Source organism: Bos indicus, chromosome 10 (assembly GCF_029378745.1).
Source record: "Bos indicus isolate NIAB-ARS_2022 breed Sahiwal x Tharparkar chromosome 10, NIAB-ARS_B.indTharparkar_mat_pri_1.0, whole genome shotgun sequence".
NCBI lineage: Eukaryota > Metazoa > Chordata > Mammalia > Artiodactyla > Bovidae > Bos > Bos indicus.
The window spans coordinates 76195776-76214103 of NC_091769.1; the positions used below are offsets into that span (position 1 = coordinate 76195776).

At 43.9% G+C, this 18328-nt stretch overlaps 1 protein-coding gene across 2 annotated transcripts in view; it reads right to left on the minus strand.

Annotated features, from left to right (window-relative positions):
* ESR2 (estrogen receptor 2) overlaps window positions 1–18328 on the minus strand; it is an 88319-nt gene that overhangs the window by 18036 nt on the left and 51955 nt on the right. Inside the window, exons 8-9 of one of the 2 annotated variants that reach the window (XM_019969036.2) lie at window positions 9944–10124; window positions 7188–7410 (exon numbers count right to left, since the gene is read on the minus strand). In XM_019969036.2, the coding sequence (XP_019824595.2) occupies window positions 7224–7410; window positions 9944–10124 (368 nt within the window). In that variant the 3' untranslated portion in view covers window positions 7188–7223. Of the gene's footprint in view, window positions 1–1887; window positions 7411–9943; window positions 10125–18328 lie in introns of those variants that run through there. The other variant, XM_019969035.2, reaches the window with a different exon arrangement.

An 18328-nucleotide genomic window follows, 5' to 3' on the forward strand; every position in this document is an offset into this window, starting at 1 on the left:
AACAAATGCTGGAGAGAGTGTGGAAAAAAAGGAACCTCCTGGAGAAGGAAATGGCAACCCACTCCAGTAATCTTGCCTGGGAAATCCCATGGACAGAGGAACCTGGTGGGCAAAGAGTCAGACACTGAGGGAGGGGCAGGCGCTCGCTAGAGGCCCCAGAGCTTTTGATGGCAGAGCCAGCACTGTGGCTGAGGACTCCTGGCTCCCAGGCCTCTCTCACCAGATAGGAGCATGGAAAACTAGTCTAAAATACGCCTGAGGGCTTTCCTGGCGGCTCAGTGGTAAAGAATCACCCCCCTGCCAAAGCAGGGGACGTGAGTTCCACCCCTGGTCTGGGAAGGCCACACGTGGCAGAGCAGCTGAGCCCATGCATCACAGCCACTGGGCCGGGGCTCTCGAGCCGGGGAGCCGCAGAACTGAGGTCTGTGGGCACCAGAGCCCATGCTCCGCAACAAGAGGAGCCACAGCTAGAGAAAAGCCCACGCAGCATGAAGACTGTGCACAACCATAAATAAAATCATTAAAAAACAAACAAAAAAAAAGGAACCTCCTACACTGTTGGTGAGGATGTAAATTGGTGTAACCACTGTGGAAAATAGTATGAAGGCTCCTTAGGAAAGCTAAAAATAGAGTTGTCAGCCACCCCACTCCTGGGCATATATCCAGACAAACTATAATTCATAAAGATAAATGCACCCTGGTGTTCACAGGAGCACTATTCACAGTAGCCAAAACATCGAAACAACCTAAATGTCCACCGACAGATGCATAGATAAAGGAGATGTGGTGCATATATGCAACATCACTCAGCTGTAAAAACCACTACCACCAGCTGAGGCAACATGGATACAACTTAGAGATCATCATGCTGAGTCAAGTCAGAAAGAGAAAGACAGTACGGTATCCCTTATATGCGGGATTTAAAGTGACACAGATGAACCTACCTATGAAACCGAAACAGAATCGCAGACAGATAACAGACTGGTGGTTGCCTAAGGTGGGGTTGGGGGAAGGATGGGGTGAAAGGCTGGGGTTAGCAGACATAAGCTTCTATATAGAGAACGGATAAACAACAAGGTCCTACTGTATCGCACAGAGAACTATATTCAATATCCCATGGTAAACCATAATGGAAAAGAATATTAAAAAAAGTTACTGATCCAGTTGCGTAGTTACCTGGTCCTAACCTGCATCTCTGGACACTCAGGAGATACAGGGACTTGAAGCAATCCCAATACTGCTCTTCTTCTCTGCAAAGCACAAACTTCAGGGGAGCCAGGGCAGCTTGTCAGTAGATGAAGCCCAGACTTCAGCGCTGGCGGCCCTGCTGTGGCTCAGACACTCCAGGACGTGCGCAGTTCACCAGGAGCTTTGCGTAAAGGGACCAGCTAAAGGGACTCTGTCTTCATTTTACCACGCAAGCTCCAAGTCTCTTCTAACTCTAAAATAATTCATCTCTTTTCAAAGATTACAATAACCCTACAGGGAAATTTAAGTGAAAATATTACCACCACTTTTTCTTTTAAGTTTAGAAGGTCACGCCCTAAACTGATGCATTGCATACCAGGGTTTTTATATTCATGAGCTGCATTTTACTTGATCACACAGTGCCTTCTTCATAAATCACAAGTGTGAAATTAGCTGACTAAAGATTAAATTGCTGCTGTTTAAAAAGTCTTCAAGGTTAAGAAAGAGATTCTTAACTCAATATGTAAGCATTTTGTTTCTGTGCCTTTTTCCCAGAAGAGTGTCTGATTTTCATCAAATTCTTAAAGAGCTCTGCAAACCTAAAACAATAGAATTCAGAATAGATTGGGCACACTGATGACTTAACCTAATTATCGAAAGTTCTTATATTCCCAACAAATACATTTCTAAAACCAAAACTATGAAAAAAAAAAAAACCACTTTATTTAGCTTATGTCACATTAAACTTCTTTCTGCAACAGTTCCATAGACATTAAAGGCACACAGCAAAGAAAAAGTCATACCTGGAGGAATGGAAAGCAGATACCAAAATCTGCTTTCACACAACAGCAAACATTCATTTGTCAAAAGGCCCATAATTAAAAGCCTGCTTAATGGTACAAAGCATTCATCTGGAAAAAAAAAATCACAAATTATAGCGGGCTCTGAGGTACACAGGATCATCAAATAACAAAGTTACAGGACCTACAGTCATGGCACTTAGACATCCAGCGCAGAGAGACGCAGCAGCACAGACCATAGGATCACAGGAGCTGTTAGGGCTAGCATCATCAGACCTTGGTCCTTCCCATAAAGGAAGTCCACTATCCCATAACACTGACTGGCCCCACAAGTAAATAAGCATTCAAAAAAAGAAAAAGGATCCTTGATTCCAATTCAACAAAAAGGGTTATAGGGATAACACTGCAGAGAATGCACATCTTCCAGCTGCCACAGGAGCTAAAGTTCCAGCAGCTTGGACAGCTATATGAATAAATGCATGTGTTTAAGTGCTGCAGTAGACCAGACTCAGTGAGGAAGCATCGGTGCCTAAAAGGTGTGAGAATTTTACACAGGTAAGTTTCCAGGGAATCTACCTCACAGCAATACATCTGGGGAATAGTAGCAGACAGGAGGAAGTGACAGCAGTGCTGCCCACGAGCTTAGAAGCCCAGGATGGGAGGGCAGGCATGAGAGAATTCATCTTTTTTAACCCCCTGTTTCCAGGACTGTTATTCTGTAAAGCTTTGTACAGACCCCATCTACATGGTGAAGGCAGACAGTACAGTAGAAGGAACCACAACGTAACGGTCTCTGCTCCGTGCACGGAGGCCCTGCTCCATGCACCGAGGCCCCGCTCCGTGCACCGAGACTCCACTCGAGCAGCAGACCCCTGTGGAAGCAAGTCTATAGCAGGAGCGGTGCTCGCCAGGCAGGCTGAAGACCTAAATTCGGATCCAAGTTCTGGCATAAGTAGTTGTATGATCCTGGGCAGGTCTGTATACCCCTCTGGGCTTTACACATGTATAAAAGATGGGACTGAACTCCTTGTCTACCGGGGTGTTCTGGAAATGAGGCCACAAGCAGGCCCCACTTTGAAACCAGAGTAGCCACACATGTCAGACTGCATTTGACAAATGGATTCTGCAGTCTAAAAATATTTTTCCTTCAGTTTTTTAAAGTTGCAATGATTACTTTCAGCACTGGAACTTCAACTGCCTATGTTCAGCTCTGTCACTTACTCCCTATATGACTTTGAACAAATCTGCTTTGAACTCTAGTTTCCACAGCCAGAAAACTGGGGTAACAGCAGTTAGTATGGGGATTAAATGAGTGTATGAGGCACTGAGCGCTGTGTCTGGCACACAGTCCATGTTCCACAAATACTATTTTTAGGTATTAATGTATTTTTATCATTTCCTTCATATGACTTTTATAATGTCCTTTTAAGATTTTTTAGCAGCTTAAAGAAATGTGTCAAATCTTATATAAAAATGTTTGGTTTCAAAATAGACTAGAAACTGAAGGTTCACCTTTGAATTTGAAAAAGTGTTAATATATGCAAGTTTCTTAGCAGATTAAAATAACCAAACTGTTTTCACATGCTAGAACATTCTAGAATTGCTTCAACTTAGCTTTTATATAATATATATATATGAATATATAACATAGTTCTGCCAAGAATTGGAAACTAATAATTTTTTTTTGTGAAACTAAAAATAATTGCCCTTCCAGTTGAGTTAGCAAAGGAAAGAACCCAGATAAAGACTGTCTCACCGAAGAGCGTTTGTTGAATTTGCATTATTTTTTAATACAGTTAAGACCCTCCAGAAATGTTTTTAAGCTGACAACTTAATTTTCTGTTTCTACCACAATTTTCGAAGAAAAATCAGTTCAAAATTATTTTAGGGTTGAATCCTTTGTAGTTAGTCCTGGTGGACACTGAGCATGTGAGAGGCCTGAGGCCAGACAGGATGTGGTGAGGGCAGAGGGAGACAGAGTCAGAACGACAACTCACGGTGCATTCTCCCAGGGGGGCCACGAGGGTTCTCTTTAGGGGCTGCCAGCTTTCCTGGGAACCTGCGTGAACACTGTCATGAACACTGTTTTCTGTATTAAGAATATTCCATGGTAATTATTTTATTAAAATTTGTCTATATGATTCCTATATTAGACACATGTTTTTGGAATTTAGCTCAAATCTCACTTATCTCCCACAAGTAAGTTTCTCACATTAAATGATCAAAGTGGAGGAAAGGACTCTCACCATATGAATCTCAGGCAAAGCTGAGCATCCCTTTTCCGTAAGACATAAGATGTAGTTGGGTGGGTAATTATTTTTTTCCCCAATACTCACTTAATTCTTATTTACAGTTGTCACAGGTCCTATTCTCCCTAGTTAATTCCTTTTAAAAACTGAACTTGAAAGCAGTGAAATCTGTACTTAGCTATGGGAGAACTTTAAGTTGCCCATGGACCATTTGGGTGGTTGGTGTTAGTTGCCCAGTCATGTCCAACTCTTTGTGACCCATGGACTATAACCTGCCAGGCTCCTTTGTCCATGGGATTTCCCAGGCAGGGATACTGGAGTGGGTTGCCATTTCCTCCTCCAGGGGATCTTCCTTACCCAGGGGTTGAACTCAGGTCTCCCACATTGCAGGCAGATTCTTTACCATCTGAGCCACCAGGGAAACACTTTGGGAGGTTAGATACCCTCCAAATAGAAGACATTTAAGAGAAAGCACTATTTAAGAGAAATGGCTCATCTTTAAAATGAACATGGAGGATTTACTCAAAACCCATAAAAACAGCAGCCTGATTTTGCAGTTTGCAATCCTCAGAGAAAGGATTTGGAGCAACTGGGAACAGATGTACACACTACATCTGAAAGGGGGAAAGGGCCCTAGGGAATTCAAAACAAAACAAAGAACACCTTTAAACGACATACCATATTATCTCAACTGCCTGCTTGGCCTAGATGCCAGTCTAAGAGACAGCCTTGCACCAGGGCAGCCTCTCTGGTTGGACTGACTCACCAGCACACCAGGTGAGACCACAGCCAAGAAGAAATGACCCAAAGTGTTAACATCCTCCTCACGGGCTAAATCCAAATGCAGTGAAACAAGCAACCTCAAGCAGCATACAGGAGTGTTTGTGGGAGGTGGGCAGTGGGCACTGAAGGAGTTTTCATGACAGCAAGCACCATGTGGGTGACATACAGGGTTTGGCACAGACAGGTGCTTGGACACCTGAGACCAATCAGATGCCTTCCTTGGTGTCAAAATCCAACCTGAAAAACTTCATTATGCAGTCATGGGGTGGTGGCTTGAACTTCATTCTGTATTATTTTTGTTGATTTTTTTTTTTTTTCAAACTGGTAGTCTTTTTTATAAATACAATTAAGAGAAATTCATCAGCAAATAATTGTTCTTCAAATAACTGCCTTCTTGCCTCCCACTTCCCACTCTCTAGCCTCCATCACCTTGTTTGCCATAGGGGGTCCTAAACTGACTGGAAAGAAAGAAAATTGACCTAAACCCTGGTTCCTATAAAATCTAAAGTATCTGTTGTACTAAAGCTACAACATTGAGTCACTAAGAATAATTTCAAATACCCTCAGAATATAGACAACACTGTGTTCTTCTTGGTTCGTGATTAAGGGTTTCTGATACAGCTTTGCTCAACATTTTTAGTAAAACTGCATCGAAATCAAAATTAACAATTATTCAAGATCACACTGCCAGAAACCAACCTTATGTTATTGAATGTAATCTTCCTAGTGACTTAGATTTACTGTGGTGAGCACATTCTGTATTTACCATTTTCAAAAAGAAAATGTGTTTAATCTCCTATTACAAGGTAATTTTTAAAAACATCACAAAAGTCACACATGATTATCTAACTGCTCTCTTCCAAAGTACTGATGTAAACTTGCTATATGCATTCACGATGCTCCTGAAAATTTGTACGAAAACGTAAATTTAAAAAAATGAGTTAAAATTGTAATTTCAGAGGTGCTTTATCATCACGTCCTATTTATGTTCCACTTGAAATAAGAACTAATATTTTACTAAGTTTTTATTTCACCCAACCCACCATATAAATGTTCTGATAAGAAAATATTTTAAAAGAGCCCTAGGGTATAAAAGACTTTTTTCTTGCTATAAATAATTACCCTAACTATCTCTCTTTTCTAATAGAGCTCACAGTCTTGTTCAAGTGGTGTGCTCATCCCGTCCATAGTTTGACCCTGAACCTGACACACAGATGCTGACGTGTGTGTAGCCATTCATCCCTCTGTGGATCAGCACACCTCACACACACACACCTGCAGTGTCCCTGTCTCCCCTGGGTGGCTGATGTGGCAGCTGTGGCTGCCCCAGGGAAGCCTGGTGGCTGTGACCCACACCCACAGGAGAAACCCCATTCCTGCAAACACTGGTCCTTCCTCCAGCACACATGCTGAACTCCTTGGGACACGAGTTTTAAGAAAGGCAATTCCAGGAGCAGAGTATTTGCATCTCCACATTTCTTCTCCATGGAGGTGAAAACACCCCCCCCCCACACACACACACACCCCACCCCCAGATAATTCACAGGCTCTCTGAATGCAAACCAACAGGGGTGAACCTGCAGGAAGGCGGCAGCAAGGTCTTGGGGGAAGATGTGGCTCCCACCCCAGCCTGACCACTGGCTCCCTAGGTCACATTCCCTCTGGCCTTGGACAAAATCATAGCAATGTATGACCATCCATCCTCACAGGCCAGTTAGCTGACGGTCACTGTGGTTTTCAATCCTACAATCAAGCGGTCCAGAAGGCAGCACACAAAGGACTCAAAGGGCAGCTTAAGTGGCACAGAAAAGGTTAGTCCCCTTCTGTGCGTGTCCTACATTTTCTCCCCTTTCTCCCAAGTCAGTTTCCTCCAGTCACTCCAAAATCCCTAAGATATTTTCCAAAGAGTGGGAGGGAGATGGGAAGTAACGGAGTGACCACAATGAGACCCCATGAGGCCAAGCCAGACATAAACCTTGTACTCAAACTCTGCCCTCTGATGACAAGAGTACTGGCTTTTGCACCCTGACTCCCAGGAGATGGAGAGGTCGGGGAAGGATGGCATCGAGGAGCCACAGGAAGGACCACATAGCAGAAAGCCAAGGAAGCCCGCCCCCTTCTGACGGGGCTCACGGTTCGTGCTGGAGTTCATGCTTCAGCCTCTGACCTTCTCTGCAGTCTGACCACAGCTCGGGGCTGGGCGTCACTGAGCCTGGGGTTTCTGGGAGCCCTCTTTGCTCTCACTGTCCTCCACCAGGTTGCGCTCAGACCCTGTGACCAAAGACTTGTTGCCGCGAAGTGTGTGGGCATTCAGCATCTCCAGCAGCAGATCGTAGACGGGGACCACGTTTTTGCACTTCATGTTGAGCAGGTGTTCCATGCCCTTGTTACTGGAGAGAGAAAAAAAAAGGTGCTGAGATTCCCTCCTGAAGCAGCCACAGGAAGCCTGACATCTCCCCGACTCTCCCCCATGGAGCTGGTCCTCACCTTCACCCCAGCACGACCCCCAGCCCTCTGCTTTATGGTTCTTGCATCTGGCTCCTCCAATGATCTGCAGGTGAGGATGAAGCCAATGTCCTGTGGACGATGGTGTCCCACCACCCACCCCAACAACTTGACCCATAGTGTGATGGGGTCTCTGAACACCATAGGTACATCTTCATGGTCTTTGAAAACACTGAACCATTGCTACTGGGAGAAATAAGAGTTAGGTTCTGAGAGATCCTGGTCCCAACATTTTCATCAGCCCATTAATACATAATCTTGTTTCTTCTGAGTTATTGTTTAAAGGGCCTTATTTAACATAAATCGTTGATTCATTAACATTTCATTCACAGCTTGTAGCACTAAAATTCATGCGTGAACGAAACTTATCTAACATGCATTTTCTCTGTAAGCACATCACAGGCCTCTTGCACTTAGGAGCTAGACAGTGCTTTAGCACTGTTCCTGGGGATCCTTTTTAGACTATGAAATCTCCAACAAAGCACAAAATGCCAAAACAAGGTACTAAATAGACCATATAACACACCCTTGTTTACACTCTGAGAGCAGAAATAAGAAGGCAGAGCAAGCAGCACCTGGTATGACCTCCGCTGGGAACGTAAGTGTGGGTAACTCAAATTTTCTGCCAGTCTGCACACGTCCTCAAATGACCTCAAAAGCACCGTGAGTATTGATTTTGGGGTTACAAATACATTTTCGCAAGCAGGCAAATTCACAAGTAGAGAATCTGTGATTAATGAGGATGGACTGTTTCTGCTCTGTAAATGGTCGTGTGCTGAGTAATCATTAACGAGTAAACAGAGCAGAGCTTATTTCCACTTCCCTCCCCCTTGTTAAAACCCATGAGGTGTCGTCTTTTCTCACCGCCCCTAGACTTTCCTCCTCAAGGGAGCATTTGCCTTCCTTCCTCTTCTCCCCTCCTCCAGCCCCAGCACCCCACCCTCCTCCTGGGTGATGGCCAGCACTGAGCCTCACAGCACCCGCATGAAGCCACCATCAGACACCATCTCCCTTCTTGAGGGCACACAGTGTCCATTTCCTGGATACACTTTACCCATGCACTGCCTTCCCAAACCTACTCGGCTCACTAGTTCTCTTAGTATCATATTGCAAGATGGATAAGGTAGACTTGCCACTTTGAAGGGAAAATGAACTCCTGAAAGGGAAGGCGGGCATCATCAGTACACACACTGATGGCTCTTATAGGATGCAGTTGTCATAGCAGCTTTATGGTGTCTTGTTAACAAGCCCAAGCTCGCTCTGCTTGCCGCATGATAGATGGCAAGAGACAAGGTGTTGAGGCAGGGAATACAACTTTAGGCTGACCAAGAGGATGGCAGACTAATGTCTCAAAATAACCATCTTACGAGAGTCTGGATGCCAGGTTCTTTTATAGATCAAAGGTGGGGGGAGATGGGCAAACAAAAATAAAAAGGCCACTAATCTGGCAAATATCTCCTAGAATGGCAAACCTCGGGCAGGGGATGTGTTGCAAAGATACATAATATCCTTTTCTATAGCAAGAAAAGGACGACTCTTAGGGAAGCCTTTGTGATCGCCCCAGATCACCAGCCCCAGAGCTGATCTAGAGAAGCTGGGTTTAACCTTTTTAAGAAAACACCTCAGGACCCCAGCCCTGTGTAGTGCAGGAAGCTGGGGCAACTCACTTTACGGGAGGAACTAACTGCCCCTTTCAGAATCCATAAACAAGCTAAAATCCCCAGCAACTAGAAACCGGATAAGCCAGCACAATGTTGCAGGGAAAAGCCAATTCTGGCTCCATGTTGGAACTGTTCCTTTGACTTGCTTTCTGTTGCTTTTGTTATTATAATCACACATAATGACCTGCCTCAGAGAATCCTGCCCCTCTGCCTGACTTACTAAAGTGTCTTTGTTCAGGACCCTGTCCACCTATAGGTGGCAGGAAGGAAGACACTAACACATCCCCTGCCTGAGGTTTGCATTCTAGGAAATATTTGCAAGATTAATGGCCTTTTTACTTTGTTTCCTTGTCTCCCCCCACCTCTGATCTCGAAAAGAACCTGGCATCCAGACCCTCAAAAGATGGTTATTTTGAGACATTAGTCTGCCATCTTCTTGGTCAGCCTAAAGTTGTATTCCCTGTCTCAACACCTCATCTCTTGCTGTCTATCTTGCGGCAATTAGAGTGAGCTTGGACAGGGTAACAAGACACTATAAAGCTACTACAACGACCGCATCCTATAAAGGCCACCAGCGTGTTTACTGATGATGCCCGCCTTCCCTTTCAGGAGTTCATTTTCCCTTAAAGGTGGCAATTCTACCTTATCCATCTTGAACTTGCAAAACCCTTTTTCCAAAGCTCTTCACCCTTCTGTGAGCATCTGCACCCTCCCTCCCACCACACACCCAGTGGAGCAGACCCCGCAGGGATCGTACCTGGCGTGCCTGACGTGAGACAGGAGCATCAGCAGGTTAGCCAGGCGCATGGACTGCTGCTGGGAGGACATGCCACTCTTGGCAATCACCCAGACCAGAGCGTCCGTCACAGCATTCAGCAGGTGAGTCAGCTTCCGGCCACTGTCAGCCTCCTGGGGTGCTGTAGCTGAAGGGTACATACCTGGACAAAGAATTAAAAAGCCAAGAGTCACTGTCCTGAGAAAACAGAAGTCATGTGCTCAGCATTAGGCATGTGTGTGCTAAGTCGCTTCAGTCATGTCTGACTCTGTGTGATCCTATGGACTATAGCCTGCCAGGCCTCTCTGCCCATGAGATTCTCCAGGCAAGAATACCAGAGTGGGTTGTCATGCCTTCCTCCAGAGGATCTTCCCTCTACGTTCTCCAGGAAGGAGGCCCAAGTGGTCTCAGCTGTTCTGACATCTGCGTATCTGGTGAAACCTTAAAAGCATGGCTTCACCTCTGCATGCTGTCTACTCCCCCAAGAGCCAGCCCATCACTGAGCTGGAAGGGAAAGCTGGCTGAATGCAGGCAGACTCAGCAGCCTCTCAGAGGGCTGCCAGGCCCACAAGTGTGGCCGTGCCACAGTATGAAATGTATCCAGCTGCCTCAAACCATGACATGGTACCTCTCAGCTGCAGCAACAATACCCATATGGAGATGGCCAGGAAAGTGAGGTTAATCCAACTCTTAGTCCCTAGGAGGGCCACTGGTCTAAGGGGAGTTTACTAAACAAACTAATCACCACTGCTATGCAGCCCCCAACCCCTTACACGGCAGGGCCACTGCCACCTCACCTCTGTCCAGACTCTCAGCATTTCACTTCAGGTGACGCTTTGGTGGAGCAGGAAGACCACCGATTTGCAATAAGACAGACCTACTTTATATTCACCATCTCTTGCTCTCTGGCCCCTGACCAGTCACTTTGTTCTTCCAGGCTCAGCTCACTGAGCAAAGCTTACAAGCACGTGAGTCCTGAGGTCCCCACAACTACCTCAGGAGGTAGGTCACCTCCCGCTTCCTGCCTGGCCCTGTGTTTAATTCCCCTCTGACTCTAGGAACTGAGATACCTGGCCTCCTGAAAGTTAAAAATAACAGCTCAGTTGTGTATCCTTGCCCCTACCATCCCCCTCCCCTACCAACCCTGACTTTTTGATTCTGGGCAACAGGGAAGTAATTAGCTTCCCTTCCAGGCTTTCGATTTCAAAGACATGAAATCAACAGGGGAGCTGATGACTTTTGACTGTGACGAGAACGAAGGATCATCCAGAGTTTGTTTTGGCAGCTTTTGTTCTCTACTTTTATCGGCATTTTCAGTTCAATTAAGGCAGCTCAGTTCAACCCAGTTCAATTAAGGCAAGGGACATACTGAACCACAACCATGCCAGTGCAGTGCTTTACCACATCCCTGGGGGCATGTCCCTCCATGATGTCTCATGATGCAGATTTCAGATACTCATCTTTGGCCCAGAAGCTGCTGCTCCAAGCCACCTGCTCACCTTGTTCCCCACAGTGATTCTTCCTGACCCCTCCGCATCCTCACGGAGGACTCCTCTGTCCCTCATGGCAGATGACCTGCCCTCTTACTGCCCCCACCCAACATGCCCTTGAGTAACCAAAATGGAAAATGCAGATCACGAAGCACCCTTCAATGACTTCCCAGCTCTTGGGGTGGAGTCCAAACCACTTAACGCCATTATCAGGGTACCAGGCCTCTCTCTGCTCTTTCCATCTTCAGTTCTCAGCATGCCTCAACTTGAACTGTAGCTGGTGCACTGACCATGCTGAACGTTCAGCTTAGACCTGCCCTTCCTTCCCTTCCCTCCTCCATTCCACCTCCTTCTTTCCACACCCCCTCCTCCAGCTTATCTGCATCCATTCCTCCTCTAGACTCCATACATTCCGTGTGTCACAACTACTGGTCATGAACTTCCCTGCAGAAGCTGACGCTCCCAAGACGCCACATGCTTTCCCAGCAGAGGGCACCACATTGTGCCACTGGCTGGAAGTCCTCATACACATGCTCTGACCCTCAGCAAGACTGGACGTAAGTACTGTGGGGGCACAGACCCTGTCCATTTGTGTGCCATTCTATCCCCATCACTGACTGCAAAGACTGGCCTGGAAGAATTAGATGAATTTACATAGATTCAAACTTCTAGCCAATCACACCGTTATAACTGAAATGATAAATACGCATGTTAATGCATATTATAGGTACATACACAGAAAATTATTAATTAAATGAAAATATAGCAAAAATTATTTTAAGCTTAACTTCCTTAAAATGCAGACCCTGGCTACATGAACAACTGCTTTCTTGTAACTACCCTTTTTAGCTTATTCTGCTCCATGTACTTCTACTGCCATAAATAAATCTTCTCTCTGGATTCTAAAAGGAGTTAAAATTGTGTACTTGTACATACATTGGTCTAAAGTGACAAAAAGTGAAAATGTAAAAATACTTGGCTACTATACAAATGTTCATAGCAATATTACTCATAATAGCCTAAAAGTGAAAATACACCAAATGTCCATCAACTGATGAACGGATAAACAAAATATACATCCATATAACGGAACATTTTTTGTTGTTTAGTCACTAAGGTGTGTCTGATTCTTTTGTGACTCCCACAGACTGTAGCCCACCAGGCTTCTCTGTCTATGGGATTTCCCAGGCAAGAATAGTGGAGTGGGTTGCCATTCCCTTCACCAGGGGATCTTCTCCACCCAGAGATTGAATCCTGGTCTCCTGCATTGCAGGCATATTCTTTACCCTCAGAGCCACCAGGGGCACAAGCTTATAGATATGCTAAAAACCAATGAACTGTATGCTTTAAATGACACTACGCTTTAAACTCAGGACATCCCTGGTGTCCAGTGATTAAAAATCCATCAGCCAATATAGTGGGCAGACATGGGTTTGATCTCTGGTCCAGGAAGATTCCACATCTTACATGGCAACTAGCCTTCCCTGGTGGCTCAGATGGTAAAGAATCTACCTGCTAATGCAGGAGACCCCGGTTTGATCCCTGCGTTGGGATGATCCCCTGGAGAAGGGAATGGTTACCCACTCTAGTATTCTTGTCTGGAGAATTCCATGGACAGAGGAGCCCGATGGGCTACAGCCCACGGGGTCACAAAGAGTCAGATACCACTGAGCCACTTTCACCTCACAGGGCAACTAAGCCTGTGTGCCACAGCTACTGAGCCCATGCACCCTAGTGCCCATGCCCCACAACGAGAAGCCCCTGCAATGAGAAGCCCACTTGCCACCACTAGAGAAGGCCGTGCGCAGCAACAAAGACCCAAAGGAGACAAAAAATTTTAAATACAAAAAAAACAAAGCTCCTCAGTACCTCCCCATGCCTGACCAAGGCTCCCATCAAATAACCTGTGTTGGCTATTGGGTCATGTTCTTCATAAATGAGCAAGCAGTCACTGCCAAGGGTGAGCCCTGGATTTTCTACAGGCTGTGGAGCCAACACAGCCCTACACAGGGCTCAGGGTCCATCACTGATGAGGGGTTTGGGGATAGGAGTCACTGTGGTTTTGTAAAGGCATTCGCTATATCAATTTTATACATGGGAAAGATTTTACATACAGAAAGATTAGCCTATATAAAATCATCCTGGGAAGGAACTAGGCTGTAGAATAGCGACCTTGCTGCCTGACTCTCTTCAGTCAGCAATGCTGTGCCTGCACTTTGGACATTCATGTATGCTCTGACTCATCAAAATGTATGTACACAGTAATTGCTAAGTGGCAGGCCCTGGGAGAGGCAAGGGAAAAGACTCAAAGCCCCCACCCCCAGGACACTCACTGCCCAGACACATAGGAAATGGCAAGAATTAATCCCCTCCAGCCCCTAAGAGTAAAAACATCAGATTTCATTTTAGAATCAAATTACTTTTCCTAAAACTAAAGAAATACAGAAAAAAAGTCAAGATTTTGGCACAACACCACACACGTACCAAGGAAAATAAAATAAAGTCAAGGACACAATTTCCTCTCCTCTTTATCGCCTGGGAACAGCTGTGTGCTCCTTCCACCAGCCCACCTGCTGAAATTCTGAGCAGCACATGGGGAGAGCTGGGCAACCCACCCCCGCCCCCCCCCGCATTTGCCACATCCTTAGGGTTCAAAGGATGAAGATATAAGCTCACCTTGACCAAAAGCAAATAAATCAGAACAGATAAAGTGTTTAATAAAACTTTCAGAACACTGACCACAGGAAAAATGTTCTGGCTTTCGGGAGGCATCTGGTCCCATCACTTCATGGCAAATAGATGGGGAAAAAGTGGAAAACAGTGACAGATTTTATTTTTTTGGGTCCAAAATCACTGTGGACAGTGACTGCAGCCATGAAAATAAAAAGACACTTGCTCCTTGGAAGAAAAGCTATGACCAACCTACTGCTACTGCTACTGCTGCTGCTAAGTCACTTCAGTCGTGTCCGACTCTGTGTGACCCCATAGATGACAGCCCACCAGGCTCCCCCGTCCCTGGGATTCTCCAGGCAAGAACACTGGACTGGGTTGCCATTTCCTTCTAGGCAGCATATTAAAAAGCAGAGACATTACTTTGCCGACAAACGTCCATCTAGTCAAAGCTGTTTTTTCCCGTGGTCATGTATGGATGTGACAGTTGTACTATAAAGAAGGCTGAGTGCTGAAGAATTGAAGCTTTCAAACTGTGGTGCTGGAGAAGACTCTTGAGATTCTCTTGGACAGCAAGGAGATCAAACCAGTCAATCCTAAAGGAAATCAACCCTGAATATTCACTGGAAGGACTGATGATGCTGAAGCTCCAATACTTTGGCCACCTGATGCTAAGAGCCAAATCATTGGAAAAGATCCTGATGCTGGGAAAGATTGAGAGAAGGAGGTGACAGAGGATGAGACAGTTGGATGGGCAACACTGACCTGATGGACCTGAGTTTGAACAAACTTCAGGACAGAGTAAAGGACAGGGAAGCCTGATGTGCTACAGTCAACGAGGTCAGAAAGAGCTGGATACAACTTAGTGACTGAACAAGATACGACCATCTCCTCTATCACCACCTCCCCACCCAGCACCATGAGCATGGACTGGTGTTGAAAGGTGACAGTGACATGGGCCCAGCAGGCTGATGACCGCAGTACTCTGTGCCCATGTTCTCCATCAAGAAGAGAAGACCCATCTGACCTCTTCAGTGTCCTTCTGTGGATCCTTTCATGCCATGGCCTTCTCTACCCACCCATGTCATGAGTGAACCAGAGTGAACCAGAGCTTGAGTTGATATCTCTTAAAAATTTTCTTTATGTAAAATAAGAAAATCCTGTTTATGCAAAATAGGATAAACAGGTTCTAACTATTTCTTTCATTTAATGAAAAGTTTCATCCATATGAAAACTTTGTAATAAAAAGTTACAAAAGCTTGATAAGTCCTAAAATTATTTAGATAAATAGATCTTATTCCTAATTTTAAATATTTCAAAAGACTTTTTATCTGCAGATTGATTCCACTGTGTTTCTAGATTCAGTAGCCTCTAATTCTATGCAAGGGAGGATTTCTCTCGTTTTCAGGTTTCTGGATGATGAATGGCTGGTCCCATGACTCTTAGTTTGGATATGTTATTACGTTAACTACAACACTCACACAACACCTTCATGTTTCTAAAACACCTTAACAATATTTTAACAGTTTGTGTTAAATGCAACATTGCTCTTGTCTCTGAGTTTCAGAAGCCACATCAAAGACTGAGTATTTATAACACAGCAATTCTAGGTGCTCGCACATCTTACCTCTGCATGGTGGAGGAAGATTTGCTGAGAGGGAAGTCCAGGTGGTACTGTCCTCATCCCATCTCTCCCCACAGAAAGGAACATGTACTTCTCCTAAGCTTGGTAAGTACCTCATTAACTGTAAGAGTGTATAACCTTATTCTAGACCAAAAGCATTGTATCTAGTTCATTACCACTAAGACTTTCTTGGGATCAAGTTGAATTTAGAGATTATTTGTGAGGAGGACTGACCTCTTAACATACTGAATCTGCTAACCCATTAACACCTCTCCCCACTTATTTAGAATTTCTTTAATTTCTGTCTGCAATGTTTAACAGTTTTCAGTGTGCAGTTTCACATCTTTTGTCAAATTTGTCGTAAGGTTTCATAATTTTTATGCTATTATAAATAGTATTGATTTTTAATTTCAAATACCAATTGTTCATTACTACCATATAGAGATAAAATTATTTTTTATATATTTCCCCTATTACCTGCAATGCAGGAGACCCGGGTTCAATTCCTCGATCAGAAAGATCCCCTGGAGTAGGAAATGGCAACCCACTCCAGTATTCTGTCTGGAAAATTCCCTCAACAGAGAAGCCTTGCAGGCTACAGACCACAGATGGGGTCACACAGGGTGGGAAACGACTGTGCGACTAAGCACACACATACTTTTCTACACAGATTATCATGTTTTCAAATACAAGAGTTTTACTTCTACCTCTATAATGTTGATGGAGGTACTTTTACCTCTTTTCTTGCCTTGTGGCACTAAAACTTCCAGTAAAACACTGAACAGAATTCATGACAGTGGATATTCTTGCCTTGTTCCTGATAACAAGTACATTAGCTGTTGTTTTTTCATTAATGCCCTTGATTGGGTTAAGGAAGTTTCTTCCCATTTACTAGTTTGTTGAGAGTTTTTAGCAAGAATGGGCATGCTGCTAAGTCACTTCAGTCGTGTCTGACTCTATGCGACCCCATAGACGGCAGCCCGCCAGGCTCCCCCGTCCCTGGGATTCTCCAGGCAAGAACACTGGAGTGGGTTGCCATTTCCTTCTCCAATGCATGAAAGTGAAAAGTGAAAGTGAAGTTGCTCAGTCATGTCCGACTCTTAGCAACCCCATGGACTGCAGCCCACCAGGCTCCTCCGTCCGTGGGATTTTTCAGGCGAGAGTACTGGAGTGGGGTGCCATCGCCTTCTCCGAAGAATGGGCATAGATTTTGTCAAATGCTTTCTTTGCACTTCCTGGGAAAATCATGTGATTTTTCATTAATTACTCTGTTAACACAGTAAATTATGCTGATCGATTTTCAAATGTTAAAGAACTCTTGTATCCTTGGAAAAATCACATTTGTTATATACTATTGGATTCTACTCTAAAAACTTTTGAGAATTTCTCCATCTGTGTACATGAGAAATATTCATCTGTTGCCTTTTCTTCTAATATGTTGGTCTGGGTTTACTGTCAGAGTAATGAGTTGGGAAGTTATTCTTAGCTCCTCAGTTTTCTGCAAGAATATGTATAAACTTGGTATTATTTATTCCTTAAATGTTTGGTAGAATTCTTCCAGAAAAGTCATCTGTGCCTGGAGTTTTCTTTGTGTGAAGGTCTTAAACTAAAACTAAAACTAGCTATTCAGAGTTTTTAGGTTTCTTTTTGATTCAGATTCAATAATTTGTATCTTCCAAATAATTTGTCCATTTCATCTAATATTCAAGTGAATTGGCATAAAGTGTTTATAATATTATCTTATTATTCTTTTTAATATCTGAAGAATAACAATGTTACATGTCCCAGTACTAACATTGGTAATTTCTATCTTTTCAGTCTGGCTAGAGGCTTATCAGTTTCATTGATCTTCTCAAAGAATAAGCTTTTGACTTTCTTAATTTTCATCTACTATTTTCTATTCCATTGTTTTCCACTATATCCTTTATTATTTCTTTTCTTTTGCTTACTTGGGATTTAATTTTCTCTTCTTTTCCTAAGTCTCTTTAAGGTTGAAAACTGAAGTCTTTCATTTCAGACCTTGATTTCTAATTGAAATATAGTTGACACACAATTCGGAGTCAGGTTCAAGTGCACTGCATGGCGATTTGGCATTTGTGTACATTATGAAATGATCACACAAAGATATTACAATATTATTGACCATATTCCTAATGTTATATATTGCTTCCCCACGGCTTTCTTTTTTTAATAACTGCAGGTTTGTACCTCTTAATTCCTTTCACATGTTATTTCATGCTCTTTTGCCTCCACCAACCACCTGTTTGTTCTCAGTATTCATTTAGTCTATTTTTGTGTTTTGCTTTTTAAATTCCACATATAAGTGAGATCATACAGTATTTCTCTGATTTATTTCACTTAGTATAATGCCCTCTAGATCTTTCCATGTTGTTGCAAATAGCAGGATTTCAATGTTTAATATATGAGTAACATTCCACTATGTGTGTGTGTATATACACACATACATATATATGACATTTTTTATTCACTCATCTATTGATGGACACCTAGGTTGCTTTGTTATCTTGGCTATTGTAAGTGAGTCTCCAGTGAATGTTTGTTTTGTTTTGTTTAGTCACTAAG